The 27,086-nt window shown below is 50.6% G+C and overlaps 2 protein-coding genes across 2 annotated transcripts; both read left to right on the top strand.

Annotated features, from left to right (window-relative positions):
• The first annotated feature begins 14,453 nt into the window (after positions 1-14,453).
• LOC136469060 (uncharacterized) lies at positions 14,454-15,652 on the top strand. The gene is made up of 2 exons (XM_066467396.1): positions 14,454-14,846; positions 15,056-15,652. Exons 1-2 carry the CDS (start codon positions 14,454-14,456, stop codon positions 15,650-15,652), a joined length of 990 nt encoding a protein of 329 aa, XP_066323493.1.
• A 1,768-nt stretch (positions 15,653-17,420) lies between these two features.
• LOC136469062 (uncharacterized mitochondrial protein AtMg00810-like) lies at positions 17,421-17,909 on the top strand. Its single transcript, XM_066467397.1, has one exon. The coding sequence runs from the start codon at positions 17,421-17,423 to the stop codon at positions 17,907-17,909; it is 489 nt and encodes a 162-aa protein (XP_066323494.1).
• The last annotated feature ends 9,177 nt before the right edge of the window (positions 17,910-27,086 follow it).

Genomic DNA, 27,086 nt, shown 5'->3' on the forward strand with positions numbered 1-27,086 from the left:
TATCGATCAGGTGGTATGAACAACGGACCTACCCCACCACAAGAACCAGGTTTTCACCCTGGCGATGAGCCATTCGCTCCTAATGTGGCCATTCCACGGTTCCCTGTTCCAGCTATTGTATGAAATATTTTCCAACATCTTTTATTTTTTTGATGCTAACAAATAAGTGTAATTAGTTTAATATCATTGTTGCATGCATATATGTCGCAGACTATATCCCCAATAGATTGGCTGCGAACAACACTTAGCTGGTTCTTTATCTCGAACATCGTCGAGAACACGGCATCTAATGCAAGTGGTTGGCTATGGACGTGTGAACTTAGTTTTTTCATCCCCGTGAGGGGTTCAAATCATCGGAACCGTATCCACGGGACGGGAATACAGAGCCCGGATGTGATAAACGCCCAATTAAGTGCCGTGCGCATCTGTTTAGAGGCTCTTCGATGTATTTGCTATGATGTGCCTGATTTCTCGCACTTCAAGGCAATTGCTTTGAATGCTGGTGATATCCCCGTCCCACAAGCAAGTGAATGGTTTGCAAGCTACAACTATGCGGATGTGGTAAAATGGTTTGCAAGCTATGACGACCATACTTAGGCTACATATACATGTTGTCGGATAAGGCGTTATTTCCCAACGATTATTTCAGTTATATAACCCAAGGTGTTTCTTTATTTTATCCTATCGATTTAACCTTTATTCGAAATAGGGCATCATTATCTATCTAGCAATCAACTATTCTGGAGCTACAAAATTTACGGTGGGTACCTAATATTGCTAGGAGCCTACTGTACAAATTTTAGATTCAACCCTATTACCAATTTACCATAACAATTCCTACAAGTTTACATTTTCATAATATTAAGCATTCTAAATCAATTAGAGCAACCCTGGAACCATCTTAAAACTAGGTGAACAAATTATACTAATAAGTAGATCCTGATTTTATAAACCTAATAAAATTAGTTTCATAATTTTTGGATCACTACACAGTTTTATATTGATTTTATAGTTTTGCCTTATAAGCGAATTTAGAAATTGCTTAAGAAAAATAAAGAGGCCAGTAACCACCTACTCGGCCCAGCGGCCAAGACAGTGGTCCGCATACACGCGGCCCAGGTGTGGTGGCCGTCCTAGTAGCGGTTCGGCCCACGGCACGCGCGCTGGCGCGAGCGGCCCAGCGGCGCGGCGGCCTAGGCGGGCAGGAAACGACCGGGCCAACGTGCGGTGAGCACAGCCCAATGCGGGGCGGGGCGCGAGCGGCCCAAGGTAGGCGCGTGGCCCAGCGCACAGCGCGTGGCCCAAGCGCCAGCAGTGCCCAGCCGGGTGGCCACAGGGCAGCCCAGCATAGGCAGTTGGCACGGCACAAATGCGAAATGGCCCTTGTACTACCTCGAAACTAAAACGCAGTCCAGCAGGTACTATTCATTCAAGTCGTGTATTTCGCAAATAAAACCCTGTATAATTATTTTTCTTGGCTTTCTCACCCTTCCTCATCTTTTCTTCTCACAAAAACAAAGCACCAGGGGAGGGCATGATGGCCGGCGGCTGCTGTGGTCCGGCAGAAGGGCGCCCGGAGCAGCGGACCACGGCGTGGCCGCACGGGAGGCACGGACACCGGAGCAGAGCACTGGCACGGCCGCGGGGCATGCGTGCACGTGCACACACGTGACGGTGGCGGCGGCACGGAGCTCGCGCTCGGAGGTGGTGCGGCGCGAACGCCGGCAACGCGCTACGGCTGCGGTCCAGCTCGGGACACGGCGGGGGCACTATGGCTTCGGTGGCGGGAGCACGAGGCGGCAACAGCATCGGTGTAACCGGAACGGCCGAGCAGCACAGCGGACGGGTCGCGTCTGGCCGAGCGCTGTGGCACGGGCACGGTGGGGCTCGCGCACTCGCGCACGGTGGCCGAGCAGCGGGAGTGAGAACTTCCGATGGCGTGAGGTGCTTTGGTGGCTGCGGCATGGAACGGCGCGGCCACCCGGCCCAGGCGGGTGCTACGGCACATGGGCACGGCAGCAGCGGACCGAGGGCATGCGCGGGCGGCGTGCCACTATGGCACGGCATTGGCACGACGTGGCCATGGTGGAGACGCGGCGTGGACCGAGAACATGCGCGCGTGGGAAAGCCGATCGATGGGGTGGCTGCGGTGAGATGCGCGGCTGCAACCGGTCCAAAGCGGGGAAGGAAAATGGACGGCGCTCATGCGTGGTGTGGCGTTCCAAGTGCAGGACTGCGCTCTAGGCGCGGCGTGGAGCTACGGCACCAGCAGGGCGGCTCCGTGCAGCAGGCGGCCTGCTCGGAAGAGCAGCGCGCATGGTGGAGCAGGGCAATGGCGGCGCGGCCCTGGCTGGTTGCTCGGATGGGCGGCTCCAAAACCTAGAGGAGGAAGCAGGGAGGGAGGCAGCGCCATGGATAGAGTGAGAGGCCAGTCTGGCTCAGCTTGGCAGATGCAGAAGATACAAGGCAGACAGAGCCAACACCGAGACAGGCAGCAAAGGCAACACGACAAAGCTTGACGAGACAATAGAGGAAGGTAAAAAGTAGTACACGGTAGCAGTAGCAGCAATGCATAGCGCTGGGGGAAACCGACGACGACGGACGCAGCCAAAGTTGGTGCTCAGCTCAGAAAAGAAATCAAAGACAGAGGCAGACAGGCGCACGAGGGCAGGGCGCGTCGGTTGGCGCGGACAGCTCCATAAAGGTGCTCCTATGTGCGGTCAACTGCAATAGCTAAGCGGCTAGCAATGTGATGACGTCGAGAACAGGCGAGGATGAGACCACGCAAGGCAGGCAAAGAGACAAGGCAAGAGCCATTGAAAAGCAGGCGCGCGAGATAGAGCGGGGAGAAGAGAAAGGACCTGGCGCACCGCTGCTCACAAAAAAAAATAGCGTATGCGATAGCTCATACTAGTACCAAGCCATGGAACAAAATATTTAAAGTGTTATGTGTTTATTTTACGCAAAACCAATCACCACAAACCGCGCTTTAAAATATACCGTCCAAATTTTCACCGATGACGCGAAAAGCTGGTTTTTAAATTTTGACATCCGGAAAAATCGTTTCGGTAATTTTTCTTAGGCCAGAATCGCGGTGTTAAACGAGATCATAACACCGGGGTGCTACAACCAACCCCCCTTAAAAAGAATCTCGTCCCAAGATTCTAAGCAAGAACCAGAAGAGGGGAAACGCGATTACATTTTGTAGATCAGGGATTACACGAAAGATTACACGACTTCGAATACTAAACCACACGGGAATCTAGGGATACATGGTTAAGAGCAACTTGGTACAACCGAGACTTACTCCAGAAGTCGAGATAGATGAGGACAATGGAAAAAACAACAGGAAGATGATTATCCAAAACACGGCGTAGCACCAACAGATCCAGAAACAGTCGACTGAGAAGTAAAACATCATGAACCCTAAGATTGACTACCCAAAATGGGAACTTGAACTTCTTCAACAAACCAGATCCTTTCTTCTCCTTAGATTACACCATCACCTCAGACTAACGAACCTAGCTTCATAATGGCGGCTGGATCTCATAGCTATGCTCGGATTGAAGTGGATGGGGAGGAAGAAGAAGAACAAGGACCAAGGGTATTTTATAGAGGCGAACGGAGGTGGGGTGCAACACATCGGAAGTAGATGCGGCGGGGATGGGATACACAGACGTTTCATGCTGTGGGGATAAACATGGCCCTAGTGCGCTCCCTGCACAAGCGAGCGGATGGGAAATAAAGGAGAGGAGAGGGGGTCCACTCGGCGAGATAGGCGTGCGGGCGGTCGTGTCCACAAAAAGAAGAAAGAAAGGAAGGGAAATGGGGGGTCCGGTACGAGGGACGAGGCATGAGAGTCGAGAGCCGACCGGATGTTGGGAAAAGGAAAAGCACACAGTGCACAAGGACGGCGAGTGCGGCACGATGCTGTGGCCACGCGAAAATGGGGAGCTAAGGGCCTGATACAGACAACGTTCGTAGGGCACGCAGCGAAATGACCCAGCATGCGTAGTGTGGTCAACTAAACACAGGGCTTGGGACATGACGTCCACTCAGGCTTTTACGACTACCCACGGTTAACCTTCCTTACTACTCTTATTTTTTTCCTTGTCAACATCCGTCTTTCATGTAGACTAAGACCATGTCTTACTTTCTTCCTCCAAAACCACCTCCTTGTGTTGACTTTCAGAGAACGCTTCTGCACCGACCCGTTGTGGATTTCCTGTTTAAACACCTGAACATTTCCAAGGAAATTATTTGTAACAAAGCGGTATGGCAGTGTAACTTGGTAAAGATACTTGGTCAACAACCTCGATACCAGCGCGTGGCGAGCAGCGTCACCATGTGGCAGCTATTCCACAGGGAGGCCTCGGTTTCATCATGGCACCATAAAGTTTTAACCAGGCAACTATCACCAACTTACACGCCATGAAGGCAGTGGGGTCATAGACCACAGAATAAGGGGAGTATTGCAAGGGAAAAATCAAGCAACAAGGGTTCCCTTCACAACAAGGGACAAGGAATTCAAATTCAACGGCGGATTTGTTTTAAAGAGATTCAAGTGTTCTACTGGGACATCCATAATTAGTCGATACAGTGTCCAATATTATCCAATCACGGCTAATCTGCTAGCATCTGAATGTCAACTTCTCTTGTAACCCACTTAATATCACCCTGGAAAACTTTAAGCGCGCCTAACGAACTGAGGGTAGATGAATGCAATAAACATAGCAAAATAAACAAAATGCATATTCCGAATGGTCTTATATGGGTACAACGTATAGGCATTTAGGCTCTGATTCACGACACAACATTCTCCTATGGTCGAATGAGCTCAACAACTACGGATGACAACAACGGCAAGAGTACAATATCGGGGGACAGTAACGAAAAACACTACTACTACGGGTACAGCATCCCAAGTCAACTAATCTACATCCTCTCGTGGCAATGGCTGAGTGAGAGGAATCAAGGGCTCGACTTCTGACACTTCTGAGGGTGGAGGTGCTGGCGGTGCTGCAACACCAGTTCTTCTTCTTTCTGGCGAGTGGATAGGGATCCCTTCCAAGATCGGGGCATCCTGCCTTTCAGCAGCCAACGTCCTCCGCTCGGCCCTGGTGACAAGATAGGCCACCCGTAGCTGATGGACATGCCAATCTCCAGCCTCCTTCAGGGCTTCCGACATGGCAGTCTCCCGGCTCTCAGCAGCTGCAGCACTAGCATGCGCTTCAGCGAGCTGCACCTAGAGCATCCGGTTGAAGATCTCAACTTCCTCGGCTCGATGGAGGCAGCTCCTCAGTTCTAAGGCTTGCCGGTCATACTGCTCATCTAGAGCGAGTAGGTACATGGTCAAGTGCACCATGGTGGGACTGTCCTCTTGCGCATCCCACCCTTGCAAAGCCTCCATGCGAGCCCTCCATGCCCACCAATTCTTGTCCAAAGGAGGAAAGAACCGCATGGGGGTACGAGCAATGGGCTCCTTATAGATCTGGCAGAGATACCGCAAGGCTTTGTGGGCCACAACCTGGTAGGTGTCGATGAAGCAAAACCCAGTTGCGGTCACACTCTAGGCTTTAGTGAGGTCGGGGAACTCTTCACTCTTCCCGATGTAGACGGAACCTCAAACCGCTCGGTGCCATGCTCCTCATACTCACGGCCCTCATACTCGGGACGATCTTTGACTCCGAGCTTTTGCACGGTGGCATGCAGGATTTTGGGGAAACCCTCAACATTTAGGCAATAGTACTAACCCAGGCTCCTGCCATCTCTGGCGGTGGTTGCAAGGAAGGCTGAGCGAAAAGCTGGCTCAAAAGAAAAGCTAAGCAAGCTAAAGTGCACCGAGTGGTGGTACCAATGGCTAAGCCAGGCTCTACTTATAAAGGTAGAACATTCAGTGGTCCTGTCGCGGTTCACCAGGGTTCCCACGCGGGATCACTACGATGAATCGACCAAATTCCGCGCGTTCGAGGTGAGCGACGTGCAATGCTATTACTGACTAGTACGACTGCAGGGCAAATGTTCGATAAGAGCGCAAAAAAGGGGGTACGGGGAGACGTGGGTCACGACCAGCGCGAACCACGGGCAAACATGAAACACGAAGCCATAGTGCAGACCTAACTCAGGAATAGGAACAAGTCCGTCGTGTACAATACGACACATATGACACCTATGGATGGCGTATCTACAAGCAATACGAGTGCTACAATGCACCAATGGGATATGCATGAATGCACGTCCTATACATCCTTCCACTGTTGCCAGCATATAGGGCAACCGTTCTCAGATTTTTGGCACATCGTTCTGTCCCTGTAACTAGTCGATACTATCAGACTAAGCTCGAGTCAGTGTACTTGCAGAAAACTTGATTAAGCCTACCTAAGTCAGTAGAGTGCCATCTACCCTGGATACATAACCATAGTAATAGGGCTACTTATATAACTTCGCATACAAACGTCCTAACTTTTTGAAAGGAATTTGTTGTCAAATTTTAGTTTAGAAAAGGTTTTCAAAGCCTTATTTCCTCATTTGCGCTCTGATACCACCTATGGCAGAACCGCCTAATCTAATGCCTCCCAGGAGTGCTTGTTTTCCATTAGACACTAAGCACCCAAAGGAGAACACTAAATTACTCGGTTCCGTCGGGCACACCCCGTGGCAGAACCCGAAAATCCACATTTTTGCCATCAGGATCACAAATGAGAGAATAAAGCTTACATCATTATGAACCATTTCTTACATCATTTTTAATACAACATCAGTGTATAATATTTATTAATATAACAGCGGAATGAAATCATATTATCAGAGTTATAAACAATTTAATTGAACAACGGAATATAAACATATGATCAGAGTTACAGTGGAAATAAACATCTATTAATGACATGGTGAAGTGTTGATATATAAACTACAACAACAGATTATTAAACTTTCATTTATAAAAGTATTTGGTGAGAGTTATAAATAACAACTACGATCGCAGCGTAAAGCAATCCTCGCTGAGCCCACCAGGAGGAATCCACACACAAGAGTCAGCTTTAGCATCCACCTGTCACCTGCAACAGGGGGAATAAAACTCTGAGTACTCAATTGTACTCTACAAGACTTACGCGATAGGAGGAAAGAAAAGACTCTAAGGATATGCAAGACTATCTGGCTTGTGGGTTTATTGCATTTGTAGGAAGCATTACTAAGTGTGCGTCCTTATATTCGATTTTTATTAATAGCCGCATTGGTTCATTAGCTAACCATTCTATGTAAGCACATGTGCTACTTTCAAGCAGGGGGTAAGCAATCAGACTTCCTTTTCCATTCCATCTTTCATCTTTCAGTTCTTACTACGGTGCTAGGCACGAAACAAGCCGTACCGGATTGCCTGGCGATTCGCGAATCAATGCCCCCAGCTGGGTACCCCGAAAACACACGCCACGCTTGTACCCCAGGCACAAGCAGGACCAACCCATCACTCTCCTGTCTCGGGTGTCTAGGTCCCCATCCAAACTGGGACTCCAAGCCCCCGCCCCTGAGTCCCAGACTCAGTGCGGTGCAAGGACCTCCTCCACCAAATTAAAACCCTGACAGTCGGTCCTGAAAGAGCCGGATCCACAACAAGAGAGCAACAAGTCTTCCAAGCGCCCATACCCAAGTATGTGCTCGGGATAATAAGTCTGTGACTTGCCTAGAGCCTTACGCAATGACCGGTCCTTAATTGACACAAACAGGGAAAACAGTGTATCCAAGCCATGCCCCGCATCCACGGTGACACAACCTCTTGCACCCACCAATACCCAAACCATGTCCTTGCCCGGTCACCATTTATCATTTCCACCATTTATATTTTCCAAGTGATAATAATGCAGTAATATATTTTCTATATCTCGTGAGTGACAGGCAATCACTCAACTTCTACCGGAGTCCTGTAGCATAGCATTCTACATGATCCTGTCATACTAGTAAGACTAATAGGATAAAGATATATATATATATATATATATATGCAAGTGGGTTTCATTCAACTCCTTAAAACTTAATGCACAAATATAATTTAAACCGTAGAAAGTAGGGGTTATGCACCGGGGCTTGCCTGGGTAAGATATATTAAAAAGTTAGTATCTGCATCTTCAGATCATCCACCCTCAACTGGATAGAAAGCCCATTGCATCAGCTCCTGGAGAGAATACCCTTACACCATCTTCGGATTCCCAATCATCCTTTGATTGGCCCGTTGATCCATCATCGTACCTATATGACATGCATGCGAAGCAATGCAAGGATGTAATTAATCAACTGCAATCGTGACTCATAAAATACGATGTACGCCTCTCGAGTTAATGGCTAGTTCTAACAACGACCGTACTTAGGCTACATATACACGTTGTCGGATAAGGCGTTATTTCCCAACAATTATTTCAGTTATATAACCCAAGGTGTTTCTTTATTTTATCCGATCGATTTAACCATTATTCGAAATAGGGCATCATTATCTATCAAGGAATCAACTATTCTAGAGCTACAAAATTTACGGTGGGTACCTAATATTGCTAGGAGCCTACTGTACAAATTTTAGATTCAACCCTATTACCAATTTACCATAACAATTCCTACAAGTTTACATTTTCATAATATTAAGCATTCTAAATCAATTAGAGCAACCCTAGAACCATCTTAAAACTAGGTGAACAAATTATACTAACAAGTAGATCCTGATTTTATAAACCTAATAAAATTAGTTTCATAATTTTTGGATCACTACACAGTTTTATATTGATTTTATAGTTTTGCCTTATAAGTGAATTTAGAAATTGCTTAAAAAATAAAGATTCTAGCAACCACCTACTTGGCCTAGCAGCCCAAGACAGTGGTCCGCGCACACGCAGCCCAGGCGCGGTGGCCGTCCCTGCAGCGGTTTGGCCCACGGCGCCCGCGCTGGCGCAAGCGGCCCAGCGGCGCGGCGGCCTAAGCAGGCAGGAACCGACCAGCCCAACATGAGGTGAGCACGGCCCAACACAGGGCAGGGCGCGAGAGGCCCAAGGCGGGCTCACGGCCCAGCACATAGCGCGTGGCCCAAGCACCAGCAGCGCCCAACCGGGTGGCCACAGGGCGGCCCAGCATGGGCAGGTGGCGCGGCACAAATGCAAAATGGCCCTTGTACTACCTCAAAACTAAAACACAGTCCAGTAGGTACTATTCATTCAAGTCGCGTATTTCACAAATAAAACCCTGTATAATTATTTTTCTTGGATTTCTCACCCTTCCTCACCTTTTCTTCTCACAAAAACAGAGCACCTGGGGAGGGCATGGCGACTGGCGGCTGCTGCGGTCCGGTAGAAGGGCGCCCGGAGTAGCGGGCCACGGCGTGGCCACACGGGAGGCACAGACACCGGAGCAGAGCATCGGCACAGCCACGGGGCATGCGTGCACGCGCGCATGCGACGACGGTGGCGGCGTGGAGTTCGCGCTCAGAGGTGGGGGCGGCGCGAACGCCGGCGAGGCAAGCTATGGCTGCGGTCTAGCACGGGACACGGCGGGGGCGCTGCGGCTCCGTTGGCGGGAGCACCAGGCGGCAACGGCATCGGCGGAACCAAAACGGTCAGGCAGCGCAGCGGACGTGTCGTGTCCAGCCGAGCCCCACGACATGGGCGCGGCGGGGCTCGCGCACTCGCGCACGATGGCCGAGCAGCGGGAGTGAGAACTTCCGGCAGCGTGAGGTGCTTCGGTGGCTGCGGCATGGAACGACGCGGCCACCCAGCCCAGGCGGGTCCTGCGGCACATGGGCGTGGCAGCAGCGGACCGAGGGCACGCGCGGGCGTCGTGCCGCTATGGCACGCCACTGGCACGGCGTGGCCCCGACGGGCGTGGCCATGGTGGAGACGCGGCGTGGATAGAGGACGTGCACGCGTGGGAAAGCCAAGCGACGGGGTGGCTATGGTGAGATGCATGGCTACAACCGGTCCGTAGAGGGGACTATGCTCCAGGCGCGACGTGGAGCTGCGGCGCCGGTAGGGCGGCTCCGTGCAACAGGCGGCCTACTCGAAAGAGCAGCGCGCGTGGTGGAGGCAGGGCAACGGTGGCGTGGCCCTGGCTGGTTGCTCGGATGGGCGGCTCCAAAACACAGAGGAGGAAGCAGGGAGGGAGGCAGCACCATGGAGAGAGTGAGAGGCCAGTCTGGCTCAGCTTGGCAGATGCAAAAGGATACAAGGTAGATAGAGCCAACACCGAGACAGGCAGCAGAGGCAGCATGACAAGGCTTGATGAGACAACAGAGGTAGGTAAAAAGTAGTACACGGCAGCAGCAGCAATGAGCAGTGCTGGGGGAAACCGACGACGGCGGACGCATCCAAAGTTGGTGCTCGGCTTGGAAAAGAAATCGGAGATAGAGGCAGATGGGCGCACGAGGGCAGGGCACGTCGGTTGGCGCGGATAGCTCCATAAAGGTGCTCCTACGCGCGGTCAACTGCAACAGTGACGTGGCTGGCAACGCGACAACATTGAGAACAGGCGAGGATGAGACCGCGCAAGGCAGGCAAAGAGACAAGGCAAGAGCCATTGAAAAGTAGGCACGCGAGATAGAACGGGGAAAAGAGAAAGGACCTGGCGCACCGCCGCTCACAAAAAAAATAGCGTATGCGATAGCTCCTACTAGTACCAAGCCATGGAACAAAATATTTAAAGCGTTATGTGTTTATTTTACGCAAAACCAATCACCACAAACCGTGCTTTAAAATATACCTTCCAAATTTTCACCGATGACGCGAAAAGCTGGTTTTAAAATTTTAACATCCAGAAAAATCATTTCGGTATTTTTTCTTAGGCTAGAATCGCGGTGTTAAACGACATCGTAACACCGGGGTGTTACACACCTATGCAAAAAAAGAGGGAGAGGGAGGGAGATGGTGGCGTCGGGAGGGAGGGGAGGGGCGGCGCCAGGAGGGAGGGTGGAAAGGGAGAGGGAGGGAGGGGAGGGGACAGTGGCGCCGGGAGAGGGAGGGGAGGGTGGGAGGGAGGGGGCGGCGGCCGGGTGCTTTTATAACATGTTGAGTTTGCCGAGTGTCGGATCGAGGACACTCAAAAAAGCTGGCTTTGCTGAGTGTCAGATCACAGCACTCGACAAACCAATCTTTGCCGAGAGTCTAGGGTTTGGGGCACTCAGCAAATATATTATTTATTTTCTTATTTTCTTGTTTTTCATAACGTGTTTTTCCTTTTTTGTTCGATGTACTTTGAAAATACCTTGTCAAATTGACTCAACAATATATATATGTTTTTTCTACGAATATGATTCCATTAGTTTATGCAATTACAACTCAAATTTAATTTATATCAATTAAAATTCTATAATTGCACTTAATAAATTAAAATTATCAAACAAAATTTAAAAATCATTCGGCCACACGTTCGTGGTCGTGTTTCCTGAACAAGATGTTCGAAATTTCTTTTCATTTCCCGGGTAAGGCCTCACACTGGACTCAATAACATGAATATCATTTTTCTACTCATTTTATTCTATTATTTGAATCACTTACAGTTCAAATTTGACTTATACAAAAAAAATTCCTATAAATACAATAAATTAATTAAATATAGCAAACAGATCCACAAATATACCAAATTTTAACATGGAATACCACATGTTGTATGTTGAGAGTAGAAAAAGTTTCAAGGTCAGAAGAGAAAAAAATAAAATTATTTGCCGAGTGCAAAATAGTTACACTCGGCAAACATATTTCTTTGCCGAGTGCTAGACAGTTACACTCGGCAAACATATTTCTTTGCCGGGTGCCTAGTTTTGCCGAGTGTTTTTTTTCTAGTTTGCCGAGTGTCGAACTTTGCCGAGTGTTTTTTGCATTGTTTGCCAAGTGTATTTATTTTGCTGAGTGTTTTTTCGCAGCACTCGGCAAAGGGCTTGTTTGCCGAGTGCCCGAGGAAATGCACTCGGCAAACATAAAAACACTCCGCAAATAGCCGGTTTCCGTTAGTGCAAATTTCGAGGAGATGCAAGGGCTAAGGAGAGGGATGACCAAGGCGAAGCTTCCAAAGGGGGCATGCGACCGGTGGCAACATGGTAGGAGATGACTAGGGGTGCAGCGGCAAGAGGGAAGGTGTAGAGGTCCCCACCACTATGCCATGAAGAATCATGTCATTGGTCTACAGATCGTTAACAGAGAAGCCAAAGACATCAAATTAAATTGAGCACATGTGGGAAGTTGTTCCGACTGGTGAAGGCCCAAATGATTCAGCGTCGTGATGAGGCTAGCTTGATCCCAAGACGGTGCTCATGGAGAGAACTTTAGTGGCACTATAGCGATGTTGGCCAGCGACGACGACCTGAGTAGACCTAGTGCGCGGGCTGACGCCGTGCCTAGACTCAACATGGTCCAGTTACCTACCTGCTGGACCACCCATTTGTTGAAGGCCACACTACTACATGATCGAATTTGCGCGACGTCGCCCAGGTGGCCTCCGTGGCGGGCATCTTTTTGCCCGCCACGGTTAATGCCTGTCGATTTACGTAGGCGGACGTTTTTTATTTTCTGAGGCGGGCACTTTTGCCCGCCACAGTAAATCGATTTACCGTGGCGGGCGTCGTAAGACGTCCGCCTCGGAAAATAGCCTATTTCCCGAGGCGGACGTCTTAAGGTGCCCGCCACGGTAAATCGATTTACCGTGGCGGGCGTCTTAAGACGTCCGCCTCGGAAAATAGCCTATTTTCCGAGGCGGACGTCTTAAGGTGCCCGCTACGGTAAATCGATTTACCGTGGCGGGCATCCTATATGGCCCGCCTCGGAAAAGGCTCAAGCCCAAAATCCCCAGCAAGGCCCGATTTCTACCCCACTCCTCTGTCTCTCTCTTCCTCCACCGGTTGGCCCGACCTCCTCTCCATTCCGCGCGACTGAGTCTGAGGCGAGGCGACCTCCCCACTCCCCACTCCACGCGAGACCGAGGCAGTCTCCTCTCCACTCCGTCGTCTCCACCTCTCCACTCCTCTCCTGACGTGACATCCACCGGCGGCGCTGGGGACATGGGGCGCACGTCGGCTTCTGCGCGCGGGACCTGGCTCCCTTCCTCGCGCGGCGGCGCGACATCCACCGGCGGCGCGCCCTGGTCTCCTCTCTCTCCCTCGTGCGGATCTGGCCCCCTTCTTCCTCCCTGGCCGGATCTGGTGGGAGGCGGCCTCCCCATCCCTCCCTGACGACGGCGGCGTGCGGTTCTAGGTGGAGGGCTGCCGGATCCTATAGGAGGGCGGCTGAATCCGGTGAATGCCGCGACGGTGGCGCTGCCAATGCAGGTACAGGTCTCTCTTCGTCTCCCTCGCTCTTCTCTCTTCGTCTCCCTCACTGTGCCCTCTCCCCTTTCCTAGATCTAGAGCCGGCACGGACGTCGGAGCTGCGGTGGCGGCGCACGCGGATGCGCGGCTGCTCGGCGCCCTCCTCCTTTCCGGCCTCATCTTCGGCAGCGGCTGCAGCTGGATCCAGGGACGACGATGGCGGCGCTAGGGTTTCGGTTTGGGATTGGGCTCGCCGGTGGGCTTTGGGTTTTTTTTTTGTTTTTTCCAAACGATTAACCGCGGCGGGCGGTGTAACGTGCCCGCCGTGGTAAAATTATATTTACCGCAGCGGGCACGTTACATCGCCCGCCGTGGTAAATCGGTTAACCGCGGCGGGCAAGGCCGCCCGCCGCGGTTAAGCCACGATTTACCGTGGCCTCTAGGCCGCGGCGGACGGCTTTGCCCGCCGCGGAAAACCGAAAACGCCCGCCTCCAATAAAGTTTTTGTAGTAGTGCCACCCAAGGATCGAGATGTTGATTGTAATCCTTGTGTGCTAGATTAGCTTACCATATTTTCTAGTAGCTATTTAGGCGCATGATCACTGATTGTGATTGTGTTCAAAGATCTAGATTAGTTTCCTTGTAATAGCTTATTTAAGCATGGCAATACAATCAGAAACGTTGCCGCTTTGCAGCTACAAATCATCGTGTGTCCACTATGATCGCGTGTGTTCTTCATCTTCTTCCTCTCGCCGGTTCGAGATTCTAACATCTGGTACAAGAGCCAGGTCCCAACGTCGCCATGTCGTAGTCACCATCCAAGAAGCTACTGACGGGTGATGCCTCCTATGAGAAGAAGGTCCAGCCGTCGAAATCACCGCCACGTCGCCGTGGCCGCTCTCACAGCCGTCGCTCGCGCAACCGGGACGCCGGGTCGCGCGTATTCGAGTGCATCATTGAGCGACCATCAGTGAACATCGCGTGGACGATGCTGACTCACACAAACTATCTGGAGTGGGCCCTGGTCATGGAGGTGAACTTCCAGATACTCAGAGTCTGGGACATCGTCCACCATGGCAACGCCGAGGACCCCAACAAAGATGAGTACCACGACGACCGATAGGCGATGGCCGGGCTTCTGCGCTCGGTGCCCTCCGAGCTCTAGAGCACCCTCGCCATCAAGCGCATGGTGAAAGAGGCGTGGGACGCGGTCAAGAACTTGTGGATCAGCGACGCCAGCGCGCTGCAGCTCCACCAGGAATTCGGTAACCTCTCCTTCAAGGAAGGGGAGAGCATCAACGAGTTCGGCATCTGCATCACCGCGCTCGCCACCAACCTCTGCTCCCTCGGTGACAACATCATTGACACTGAGGTAGTGAAGAAGCTGCTGTTGGTGGCCCCTGAAAGGCTGAACCAAGCCGCCGTCTCGCTCGAGATGTTCCTTGATCTGAACAAGGTCACCATCGAGGAGGTGGTTGGATGGCTGCACATGTTCGAGGAGCGCACCAAGCCGAAGCAGGTCACGGATGCCATGGGGCGCCTGATGCTCTGCGAGGAAGACAGGGAAGCCCATCGAAAGGCATGTCATGAGCAAGAGAACTCCCGTGGCGCCTCCAGCTCTAGTAACCGCGGGAAGCACCGTGGGCACGGACGCGAACGTGTGGTGCAGGATCCTCGTCGCGCGATGGCCGAGACGGCTAGAACGCGGGCGTCGGAAACACCGGTGGTGGGAAGCCACCGCCCGGCACTCTCTGCAACAACTGCGGCAAAAGTGGCCACTGGCCCAAGGATTGCCACGGGAAGAAGATGGGCACGGCCCATGTCGCGCAGGCCAAAGAAGAAGGGGCGCTGATGTACATCACCACGAACGTTGAGGCCCGCGTCCACCTCGTCGAACGGAAGGTTCTCCTCCACCTCAGCGAGGAGGAGAAGGAGGCCATGAGGCCTCACCGTTGGGTGCTTGATACCGGCGCGATGAACCGCATGACAGGGTCACGGTCTGTCTTCGTCAACCTCAACACCGGCGTCGCTGGAACTGTCAAGTTCGGTGACGGATCGGTGGTCGCCATCGAGGGAAAGGGAACCGTCCTCTTCGCCTACAAGAATGGGGAACATCATCGCCTCGACGGTGTCTACTATATGCCACACCTCACCACCAACATCGTCAGCCTCGGGCAGATGGATGAGGACGGGTTCAAGGTTGACATCGAGTCTAGGATCTTGCTCCTCTATGACTTGCAGCAACAACTCCTCACCAAGGTACATCGCTCGGCGAGTCGGCTATACTTCCTCGACATGAACATCGCCGCTCTGGTGTGCCTCACCGCGCGTGTCAGCGACATGGCATGGCGCTGGCATGAGCGGTATGGTCACCTCAACTTCTAGGCACTGTGTAAGCTTGGGCATGTAGACATGGTGCGAGGACTACCGGTGATTGACCACGTAGATCAAGTCTGCGAGGACTGTGTCCTGGCGAAGCAGAAACGCATGTTGTTCCCGCAGGCCACGAAGTATCGAGCTCTGGAGAAGCTCGAACTTGTCCATGGTGATATCTGTGGACCGATCTCGCCACCAACACTAGCTGGGAGCACTTACTTCCTGTTGCTGGTTGATGATATGAGCCGCTACATGTGGCTCACGCTTCTGCGATCCAAGGCAGACGCGCCGGCGGCAATCATGGAGTTCCAGGCTCACGTTGAGCGTGAGACGGGCAAGAAGCTGAAGGTCCTGCGGACTGACAATGGAGGGGAATTTACTTCTGTTGAATTCGCTGAACATTGTGCAGGTGAAGGTGTTGAATGTCACTTCTCAGCGCCATACTCGCCACAGCAAAATGGCATTGTAGAGCAACGGAACCAGATGATCGTGGGGACAGCAAGGAGCATCCTACGCGCGCGGGGTGTGCCCGGACACTTCTAGGGTGAGGCGGTGCACACCGCCGTGTACCTCCTCAACCGAGCACCGACGGCCGCACTCGACGGGAAGACCCCCTACTAGGCGTGGTATGGGAAGAAACCCCCTTGTGCACTTTCTAAAAGTGTTCGGATGCGTTGCCTACATCAAGCGCCTTCGCTCGCACCTCACCAAGCTCGACGACCACGGCCAGAAGGTCATCTTCATCGGCTACCAAAGCGGGTCTAAAGCATACCGCTTCTGTGACCCCGCGACGGAACGAGTCCACGTCTCGCGTGACGTGATCTTCGATGAAAGCGCGCGCTGGGACTGTGCAGACACCTCCATCGACCTCGACCTGGAGCCCTTCACCATCGAGGAGGGGTACGAACTCTAGCATCGTACCACTGGTGTACTGCCGTCGGATGCGTCATTGTCTGCACCTGCAACACCGTCCACCGCCCAAAAGTCCCTTGCACCTGCCACATCGCCCGTACTTGCTACATCCACCGATACACCATCGCCACGTACTCCGATCGCTCCCATAGGGATGCAGGTCGAGTTCGCGACGCCTCTCAGCGATGATCCCAACCTCGACGCTGATGATGACAAGGACATGGAGCACAGGTACAGGAGGCTGGACAATATCCTCGGAATAGATGCCGTTCCAGGTCTGGCGCACCGTGACGCCGTTGAAGCTGAACTCCATGTAGTCAGCGTGGAGGAGCCGAAATCGCTGAAGGAGGCCGGCGGCCATCCAAACTAGATTGCTACGATGGAGGAGGAGATGAACTCTATCCGTGACAACAAAACTTGGTCGCTGGTGGAGCTTCCACAAGGACACCGCACCATCGGGCTCAAGTGGGTGTACAAAGTCAAGCGCGATGAGAACGGGAACATCGCCAAGTATAAGGCCCGCCTCGTCACCAAGGGGTACGTACAGCGCCCTGGCATCGACTTTGAAGAAGTGTTCGCCCCCGTTGCCCGGCTGGAGTCGGTGTGGCTGCTGCTCACCATCACGGCGCACTACGGCTGGGGTGTTCATCACATGGACGTCAAGTCGGCGTTCTTGAACGAAGAGCTCTAGGAGGAAGTGTACGTCCAGCAGGCACCCGGCTTCATCGACGACCAGAATAAGCACAAGGTGCTCTGACTCCACAAGGCACTGTATGGCCTTCGTCAAGCTCCACGCGCATGGAACCAGAAACTCGACGCCTCGCTGGTGTCACTCGGTTTCCATCGCTGCGTGGATGAACATGGGATGTACACCCGTGGAAAGGGAGGAGGACGCTTGATCGTAGGCGTGTACGTCGATGATTTGATCATCACTGGTGGGGATGCAGTTGCAGTAAGCAAGTTCAAGGCGCAAATGAGGAACGCGTTCCGCATGAGCGACCTCGGACTCCTGTCTTACTATTTGGGTCTTGAGGTCACACAGGGACCAGATGAGATCGCACTCCGTCAGAGTGCCTATGCCACAAAGATCCTCGAGAAGGCAGGGCTGGCTGCTTGCAACTCGAGTGCTACACCCATGGAGATGAAGTTGAAGCTGTTGAAGGAAGGGTCGACACCAAGTGTGGATGCCACTGAGTACCGTAGTCTCATCGGGAGCCTCAGGTATTTGTGCAATTCTAGACCCGACATGGCATATGCAGTGGGTTACCTCAGTCGCTTCATGGAGGCACCACGGCAAGAGCACCTCGCCGCCGTGAGGTGTGTTCTCCGCTACGTGGCAGGCACGGTGCATTAGGGCCTGCACTATCATCCAGGAAGGATGAATGAATGCACTCCCAAGCTGCTGGGCTACTCCGATAGTGACCTGGCCGGAGACGTCAATGACCGAAAGAGCACTAGCGGCCACATCTTCTTCCTTGCCGGTGGGCCGATTGCATGGCAGTCAGCGAAACAAAAGGTGGTTGCGCTGTCGTCCTGCGAGGCGGAATACATCGCGGCTGTTGGAGCTGCGTGCGAGGCAGTTTGGCTGGCACACTTGCTGGCTGAGCTCGTCGAAGGAGCCGTCCTCGCCCCAAGCTCAAGGTGGACAACAAGTCTGCCATCGCGTTGATGAAGAATCCTGTGCACCATGACCAGAGTAAGCATATTGATGTAAAGTTCCACTTCATCCGGGAGTGCTGCGACAGGGAGCTGATCGACGTCGAGTTCGTTGGTACTGAACTACAACTGGGCGACATTCTCACTAAAGCGCTCGGGCGCGTTCGGTTTCATGAGCTTCGAGGAAAGATCGGCATGTTTGATGTAAATAGTAAGCACAACAAGACTTAGGAGGAGATTGTTGATTGTAATCCTTGTGTGCTAGATTAGCTTACCATATTTTCCAGTAGCTATTTAGGCGCATGATCACTGATTGTGATTGTGTTCAAAGATCTTGATTAGTTTCCTTGTAATAGCTTATTTAAGCATGGCAATACAATCAGAAACGTTGCCGCTTTGCAGCAACAAATCATCGTGTGTCCACTGTGATGGCGTGTGTTCTTCATCTTCTTCCTCTCACCGGTTCGGGATTCTAACACGGGATGCGTGGAGTGCCTGTTGCTTGTGGCCCTCGTAAAACTGGCCGCCGCCCTAGTGGGGGTTACCCTTATTATGGCGGTTCTGGCGACTGCCACAGCCGATGCTGCCACCAGTGTAGGATGCAAGCGGTGCGGCGGGAGCATGCAAGTAGCAGCCACCAAAGGAGCTGGCGGCGACAAGGACGGACTAGCAGGCGACCTTCAAATCATTGGTGAGTTGTACATCCTTTAGGATGAGCGTGTTCCAAGGTGTGGCGAAGGAGTGGCAGAATCGCGTTGTCTATCATGTTGTTCCTAGTTGTAGAATACCGAGGGTTGAGCCTGTGCAGGAGGTTGAGCACAAGCTGAGGCTTGGAGACGGTGTGCTAACATCACATAGAGAGTCGGTGAAGACCTTCATGGGCTTGTAGTAGTCGTTGATGAATAAGGTCCCCACAACCATCGAGTGGAACTCGTGGTGCAGGATGATGGCACGCAACTGCTTGTTGGCCTGGAAGAGGCCCTCGACGGTTGTCCAACTGCCAAACGCCATCTTTTCGTGCTCCACGGTAAGGTGTAGCAAGATGTTGGTGATGCTCTGGTGGTAGATCCAATTATACACACACAGGACTCAACCAGATGGAGAAGCCCAAACTTGGTGCACATGGGAGTGGATGAACTGCACCGACTTGGAGTAGATGTGATGCTAGAGCTCAAGGGGATCGGCATCCAGTTCTGGACATTGACAGTGGCGTAGGAGTTGATCGGCAGGGGGCTCATGATACCACGTAGAAAGGTAAAATAACAGGAGCCAACAAATCGAGGGAACACTTCATACCCCCCCTTCTATTGGGTGCGCTTTCATATATACACACACATTATACACATAGGAAAATTAATTAAGGAGCATATTGTGTTATAAGTTACATGAACAATCACTAGTACAAAAATAATTTTTACTCACGGTCAAATATGGTTTTCAGAAGTGGCTGCAAAAACCAATACTTTGGCATCGATTGTAAAAATAGTTCATTTCCAGTGTCCGATTATTAACGTCTCTAGAAATATATTTCTAGAATAGGTTGTGTTAAGTGAACAGATCCGAAAAAAAAATCTCCAAGGACGGTTGTCCCAGACCCACCGCTACCCTGAATGTATTTGCAGTGCCGGTCAGCTTAAGCAACCCGACTTTGAAGATGACTTTTGCGCCAAAAAAAAAAAGCAGGAGCTGCTGCCGGCCAGCATGGCGTTGCCACGCGGTCGGTGGCTCGTCGAGACATCGTTACTCAACTGTGCCACCCAGCTCTTCGTCGCTATGTGGCCGCGCTGCATTGTGCATGCCGGAGTTGCTCGCGCCACGCCGCGTGCGCACCACTCCGCGCAGCAGCTCCATCCCGCGCCGTCGCGCCAGTCGGAGTTGCTCACGCCACGCCGTGCGCGCACCAGCCCACACAGCCGCTCCATTCGTCGCGCCAGCCGAAGTTGCTCGCGCCACGCCGCGCTCACACCAGCCCATGCAGCCACGATGCTGCTGCAGGCAACGGTGCCGTCCGCTCACACCCCTCTAGCCGCGCTCGCCTGGAGTTGCGTGTGGCACGCATATGGAGCCGCGTTGTGTCTTCTCCTCCATGGCTGCGTGAAGGAGAAAGAGGAAGGAAGGAAAGAAAGGTGAGAGAGAGAGAGACTTCGGAGAGAAATAATGGAGGAGAGATGGAGGAGGAGTACCAGCACACAGCACACCAGAGCACGGCAAGAGATAAGGCGGAGAAAAATAATGGAGGAGAGAGAGAGAGATACAATGAAATGTTAGGATCGTGGTGTACCTTTCTGTATAACCGTAGATCCGGGTAAGGCTCCTCGCCTTAGCGTAGTTGGGCCACAGCAACGTAGACGCCAAGTTCGCCCTGGATGCCACCTCGCAGACGCTGGTGCTCGGCACGGTGGTGAGGAGGCGAGGTGGCGATCCAGTGGACCGGTGGAGACCCTACAGAGGCGACGGCGGTGTGGTGGGGCATCCCGTCGCTGGCAGCACACTGTGGATCGGATTAGGGTTTCTACGGGGGGTCATGGCGGCTCAGACCAACCTCGTTTCTGGAGCCGTGATCCCCACCTATCTTTATATGTGTTGTGCGACAGGGGCCCACCAACCTATTAGGGTTGGGCGCCCCCGATCAGGGCGCAGAGGCAAGGGCCCAATAGGCCGTTGGGCCTATTGGTGGAGATCAACTAACATTCTCCCCCTTGATCTCATTCCATCTTTCAATTTCAAATCATTTACTTTTGTGATTAGCACATAGAGCATGTCTCATCGTCACGGTCCATTGCCGATAGATTTAATAGCTACAACACACTACTCTGTTCTGAAATAGATACTTATCTTTGGGCCTTCTTTTGTCCAGGAATTTTAGGCTTTTCCTTAAACCCATGCTAGCTACATGTTCTCTGAACACGTTGGGTAGTAAGCCTTTTGTAAACGGATCCACGAGTATCTTTTCTGTACTTATATGCTCAAGACTTATGACTTGATCTTAGACTTTATCTATCACAACATAATACTTTATGTCAATGTGTTTGGCAGCATCACTTGACTTATGTTGTGAGCATACTGTACTGCCACTAATACAGAGACCGGCTTTACTCCCGGTGGGGAACCCCCTCTAGTCCCGGTTCCCCACCCGGGAGTAAGCATCCGGGACTAAAGGGGGGTCCTTTAGTCCCGGGTCAAGAACCGGGACTAAAGAGACCCTTTAGTCCCGGTGGGTAACACCAACCGGGACTAAAGGTCCTTCCAGCTTTAAAAAAAATAATGCCTCCCACCGCTGCGTCCTGCGAGATTCGAACCCAAGACCTCATGCAATGCCTCGCGCGTAGCTTACCACTCCACCTACACAACACATCTAACAATGGATGGGATGCTTCCCTTTTGAACTAACCCATCGGGGGACCTTTAGTCCCGGTTGGTGTTACCAACCGGGACTAAAGGGTCCTTTAGTCCGGGTTGGTGTTACCAACCGGGACTAAAGGGTCTACCTTTAGTCCCAGTTGGTGTTACCAACCAGGACTAAAGGTTGGAGGACTTTTAGTCCCGGTTGGTGGCTCCAACCGGGAGTAAAGGTCCACCTTTAGTCCCGGTTGGTGTCTCCAACTGGGACTAAAGGTCCCCTGCCACTGTGCCGAGCGCAGTAGCCGTTGGGCAGGGACCTTTAGTCCCGGTTGGAGACACCAACCGGGACTAAAGGTCTCTCTAGTCTCGGACGCAAAAAATACCAGGACTAAAGCCAAATTTCGAGCGGGATCAAAGGTCGTTTTTCTACTAGTGTGCCAGACTATAATCGCAGTGTAACTTAAGTGGTCTATAGATGTCGTCAACCACCTTCAAACCGGGTATGAACTTCTTTAGTCAGTTCACCTGCCCCGTTGCCTCATATCACGCTACAAACTATCATACATTGTGGACGATGTAGTGACGGTTTACATTTGAGCTTTTCCATGAAATAGCTCTCCTTTTTGAGAGTGAATACTACCCCATCGTGGATTTTCTATCATCTCTCGCATAATCAGAATCTGAATTTCCCACTATGTGGAGTGAATTAGATCTTTTATACATCATCATGAGGCCTTTCGTTCCTTGCAAATAATGCAAGACTTTCTTTACCAATTTCCAGTGTTCTGTTCCAGGATTGCTCTAGAATCTGCCAAGTAACCCGGTAACAAATGCCAAGTCAGGGCGCATACATACTTGAGCATATTGTAAGCTTCCGACAGCTAAAGCATATGGAACCACTTTTATTTGATTGAGCTCATATTGGTTCCTGGGGCATTGAAAATCCCCATTTCTGTCGCCCTTGACTATAGGAGCAGGTGAGGAACTACATTTGTGCATACTGAATTTCTTTAAGATTCTTTCTATATATGCCTTTTGTGACAGTCCTAATACCCCTTTTCTTCTATCTCGGTGAATCTCGATCCCTAGAACAAACGAGACTTCACCAAGATCTTTCATATCAAGTTTTTAGGACAAAACTTCTTTGTCTCCTGTAGTAGACTGACATCACTACTAACAAGTAAGATATCCACATACAGGACAAGGAAGATAAACTTCCCATTCTTAAACTTTGCATAGACACAATTGTCCTCTACATTCTCTTTAAAACCCAAAATTCTTTATTGTCTGATCAAACTTCAAGTACCACTGTCTTGAAGTTTGTTTTAATCCATAAATGGATTTCTTTAGGCGGCATCCCATTCGTTCTTTTCCTTTCATGACAAAACCTTTCGGTTGTGCCATGTAAACATTTTCCTCCAAGTCCCCATTGAGAAATGTCGTCTCTACATCCATCTGATATAATTCTAAATCGTAATGTGCCATTAATGTCATTATGATTCTGAAGGAATCTTTACATGAGACTGGAGAAAAGGTCTCATTGTAATCAATCCCTTCTCTTTGCATAAAGCCTTTTGCCACAAGTCGCACTTTATATCTCTCTATATTCCCTTGAGAGTCAAGTTTTATTTTGTAGACCCATTTACAGTCTACTGTTCTGGCTCCTTTAGGAATTATATCCAAATCCCAAACTTTATTGATATTCATTGATTTCATTTCATCTTCCATGGCCTCAAGCCACTTTGATAAATGATCACTACTCATGGCTTCATCAAACGAGGTGGGATCATCCTCCATTTGAAATTCCTTAGTGTTATACACTTCATAATCAGCAGGAATAACTTATTTTCTAACTCTTTGAGACCTTCTAGGGGCCTTCACATTTGGCACATCTTCTGTTTGAGGCTGCTATTGCTCCCCCTCATGTGTGGTAATAGGTTCTATAGGATCCTGAAGAATAGGTTCCTCATCGTCATTCATTGTTGCCACAGGTGGGATAACAACAGGTGCTGGCACCACAGTATCTAGCACTGTCGGTGCAGCGACAGCAGGTAGTGAGAAAAATGGCTTATGAATCATTGGAGTGGGCGCATACACCCGCTTCACTTCAAGGTCAATTTCTCGAGCTACCATGCTCCCCCTCATCAATTCATCCTCTAGGAAGACAGCGTGTCTCGTTTCCACAAACTTTGTATGTCTCTCTGGACAGTAGAAAACGAAAAACTTTTGACTTTTCCGGGTAGCCAAACAAATGGCAACATACTATTTTGGGATCTAACTTCCCAATGTTTGGGTTGAATACTTTAGCCCCAGTAGGGCTCCCCCACACACTTAAGTGTTTAGTGAGGGTACTCTTTCTATCCACAACTCATATGGTGTTTTGGGCACCGACTTACTTTGTACTCTATTGAGAATATGAATGTTGGTTTTTAACGCCTCCATTCACAGGCTCAACTGTAAGGTGGAGTAACTTATCATACTACCCACCATATCCATCAGGGTACGATTGATTCTTTTAGCTACTCTATTCTGCTGAGGTTCGCCCAGTGTATAATACTGGGCTACTATGCTATTCTTTTAGGGTATGCCGATCGTAGTACTCCCCCACGGTCAGACTTAACTATCTTAATCTTTAATATCTTAAATTTATCCAATGCTTCTGTTCTTTCTTTGATTGGATAAATATAGCCATAATGGGAGTAATCATTTGTGAATGTTATGAACGAATCATAACCATCCACACTCTTTACAGGAAAATGACCACAGATATCTGTGTGAATAATCTATAAAATTCCTACGCTTCGTTTGTCATCTTTCTTTACATACTTTCCTTTTATGCATTCTGAGAGCTCTAATGGAGGAAGAATATTATTCTTAACTAGTCTTTCTATTCCCCCCTCGAAATATGGCCTAAACAACAGTGCCATAATTTCGACGACGCATCGTGAGCTCTCTTATGCCATCATTATCAGAGTAACACTCTGTCACCAGCTGCTTTATCAGCTGGGTAGCATATGTCTTTGAAGAGCCAGTAAACTGACTCTTTATTCTATCGAGGTACTCGATGACCGTGTCACACTCTGGGATTGAGCCCACAATTGTAGGCTCAATCGTGTTCTTTATCACAGCCAAACATTTCTTGTTGGTAGTGATACACTTCCTATGCTCAAGGGCATATAACATCTTTTGGGATTCAAAATCCCTCTCTTTAGTTGCCCAAACAGCATCAGCCTCGTTTGTCTCCCTCACCGGTGCCACAGACTCAGTGGAACACGGTGAGATGACTACCTAGTTCACCTTAGACAAGATGAAAACCAGGACAAACCTTTTCTTAACATAAAAACAACACCATTTGCATGCCTCGATTCCAACGTTGGTCAAAATCAAAACATACAACTATTCATATACACTAATTCTATATCACCGTTGGGCAGAAATAGAATTAATGCATAAATCATTAACTTTTACAACTGTTCTCATACACTAATTCTACATCACCATTGGGCAGAAGTAAAATTAATGCATAAATCATTAAAATTATGATATTGTTATTAACAACGTTGGTCAGAAAATAACAACAGCATAATCATGTCAAATCTCTTTTTCTCCAAATAAATACCACATTGGTTCAAAATAACTGGAGAATAAATAATTTCTTTAGCAGCGGAAAAACTTTCTTTTTCTCCAATTAAATATCACGTTGGTACAAATTAACTGGAGAATAAACTATTTCTTTAGTAGTGGAAAACGTATACTCTATTTCTTCAATTTTACCCACAGGGAAAAATTACTTTTTCTATTTTATTTAAGCCATTAATCAATTTCTAGGAAATAAAACCTTTACTGGAAAATGAAAAACGAAAAATGACTCAAATGCTCACTATTCTTTCGGCCCGGCCTTCAAAACAGCCCGACCCATCTGCCTTGCGCGACGCCCGGCCGCACCTAGGCCGCAACCTGGGCCTGGACCGGCAAAGCCGCTCGGCCGCGCGCGCCCGCCTAGGCCGCATTGCTGGCCCGTTCAATCTCAGCCGTCCGATGGAGATCGACGGCTGCGCGTCGATTTCGCACGAACAAAACCACGGCCGCGGCCTCCGACCAGAAACCCTAGGCCATTCGCACTCTCTGCTTCTCTCTCTTCTTCGCCGCTCTGTCCTCTCTCTTCCTCAGCGCAACCAGCAGCGACCGAGTGAGACGAGAGGTGAAACGGTGGACGCAGTGAGCGAGCGGCAGCCATGACACCATCGCCGGCCCCCTCACCGGCGCGCGTGCTTCCCAATAGGTGAGCACGCCACCGTCGAGCGGCCTTGACCACGGCGCCCCCTTGGCCGAGCCCGACAGAAACATCTCCCCCCCAGCTCAGCCCTCTTCTCCCGCGCCGGCGAAAGGTTCGCCCGGTGCATGGCGAGGTCTCTTTCCATTCTCTTCCTTTTCTTCTTCCCCTTTGGATTTCAGTTACTCTTCTCTTTTCCGAACTGGTGTGGGGAATTAGGGTTTGGATCTTCTTTTGATCAGTTCTTTTCTATTTATACCGAATCTTTCTCTTCCCCTTCTTCATGCGAGTTAGGGTTAGGGTTCGGTTGACCCTATTTGTGTTTTCTTTTGGTTTGATTTGAGATCTCTGATTCAGGTTTTCTTTTGGTTTGATTTGAGATCTATGAGATTATCCCCTTCCCCTCTTCCCCTTCTTTTCTTTTGAATCTGCTTCTTTCTACGGATTCAACCGATTGGGGTACTAGGGTTAGGGTTCCAGGATTTGCACTTTTCTTTTGATTTCTTTTCTTTTTGGAGTTCATCCGAATCGCTTCCCTTCCCTTCTTCATGCGAGTTAGGGTTAGGGTTCGGTTGAACCTTTTCTTTTGATTTCTTTTCACGGTTTTGATTCCGATTGGGATGAGGATGGGTTAGTTCATCCGAATCAGGTTCACTATTGTTCTTCCCCTTCACCCAGTTAGGGTTAGGGTTGGGGAACCACTGTTCTTCTTTCCTTTTACTCCTTTCCTCAGATCCAAACTAGATCTATTCTGTTCTTGCCGTGCGCCGGTGAGAACGGTGGTGCGGCATCTTTTCCCCGCGTGGTGGCGGTGGTGACCGGGGTTCCAGTGACGTCCGCCACCCCTGGTCCCTTTTCTCTTGGCTTTTACCCGGTAGGGTTAGGGTTACACACTGGCAACCTCGCTCCGATACCATTGTTAGGGTCGTGGTGTACCTTTCTGTGTAACCGTAGATCCGGGTAAAGCTCCTCACCTTAGCGTAGTTGGGCCACAGCAACGTAGATGCCCAGTTCACCCTGGATGCCGCCTCGCGAACGCTGGTGCTCGGCATGGTGGTGAGGAGGCGAGCTGGCGATCTAGTGGACCGGTGGAGACCCTGTAGAGGCGACGGCGGTGTGGTGGGGCATCCCGTCGCTGGTAGCACACTTTAGATTAGATTAGGGTTTCTATCGGTGGGATCATGGCGACTCAGACCAACCTCATTTCTGGAGCCGTGATCCCCACCTATCTTTATATGTGCTATGTGACAGGGGCCCACC

Source organism: Miscanthus floridulus, chromosome 8 (assembly GCF_019320115.1).
Source record: "Miscanthus floridulus cultivar M001 chromosome 8, ASM1932011v1, whole genome shotgun sequence".
NCBI classification, from domain to species: domain Eukaryota; kingdom Viridiplantae; phylum Streptophyta; class Magnoliopsida; order Poales; family Poaceae; genus Miscanthus; species Miscanthus floridulus.

Excerpts from the sequence above, each read along its gene's own strand:
- LOC136469060 (XM_066467396.1), top strand. The coding sequence starts at position 14,454 with ATGGTGAAAGAGGCGTGGGACGCGGTCAAGAACTTGTGGATCAGCGAC. Across the intron at positions 14,847-15,055 it reads ACAGGGAAGCCCATCGAAAG|GATTGCCACGGGAAGAAGAT; the intron begins GCATGTCATGAG and ends CACTGGCCCAAG.
- LOC136469062 (XM_066467397.1), top strand. The coding sequence starts at position 17,421 with ATGTACACCCGTGGAAAGGGAGGAGGACGCTTGATCGTAGGCGTGTAC.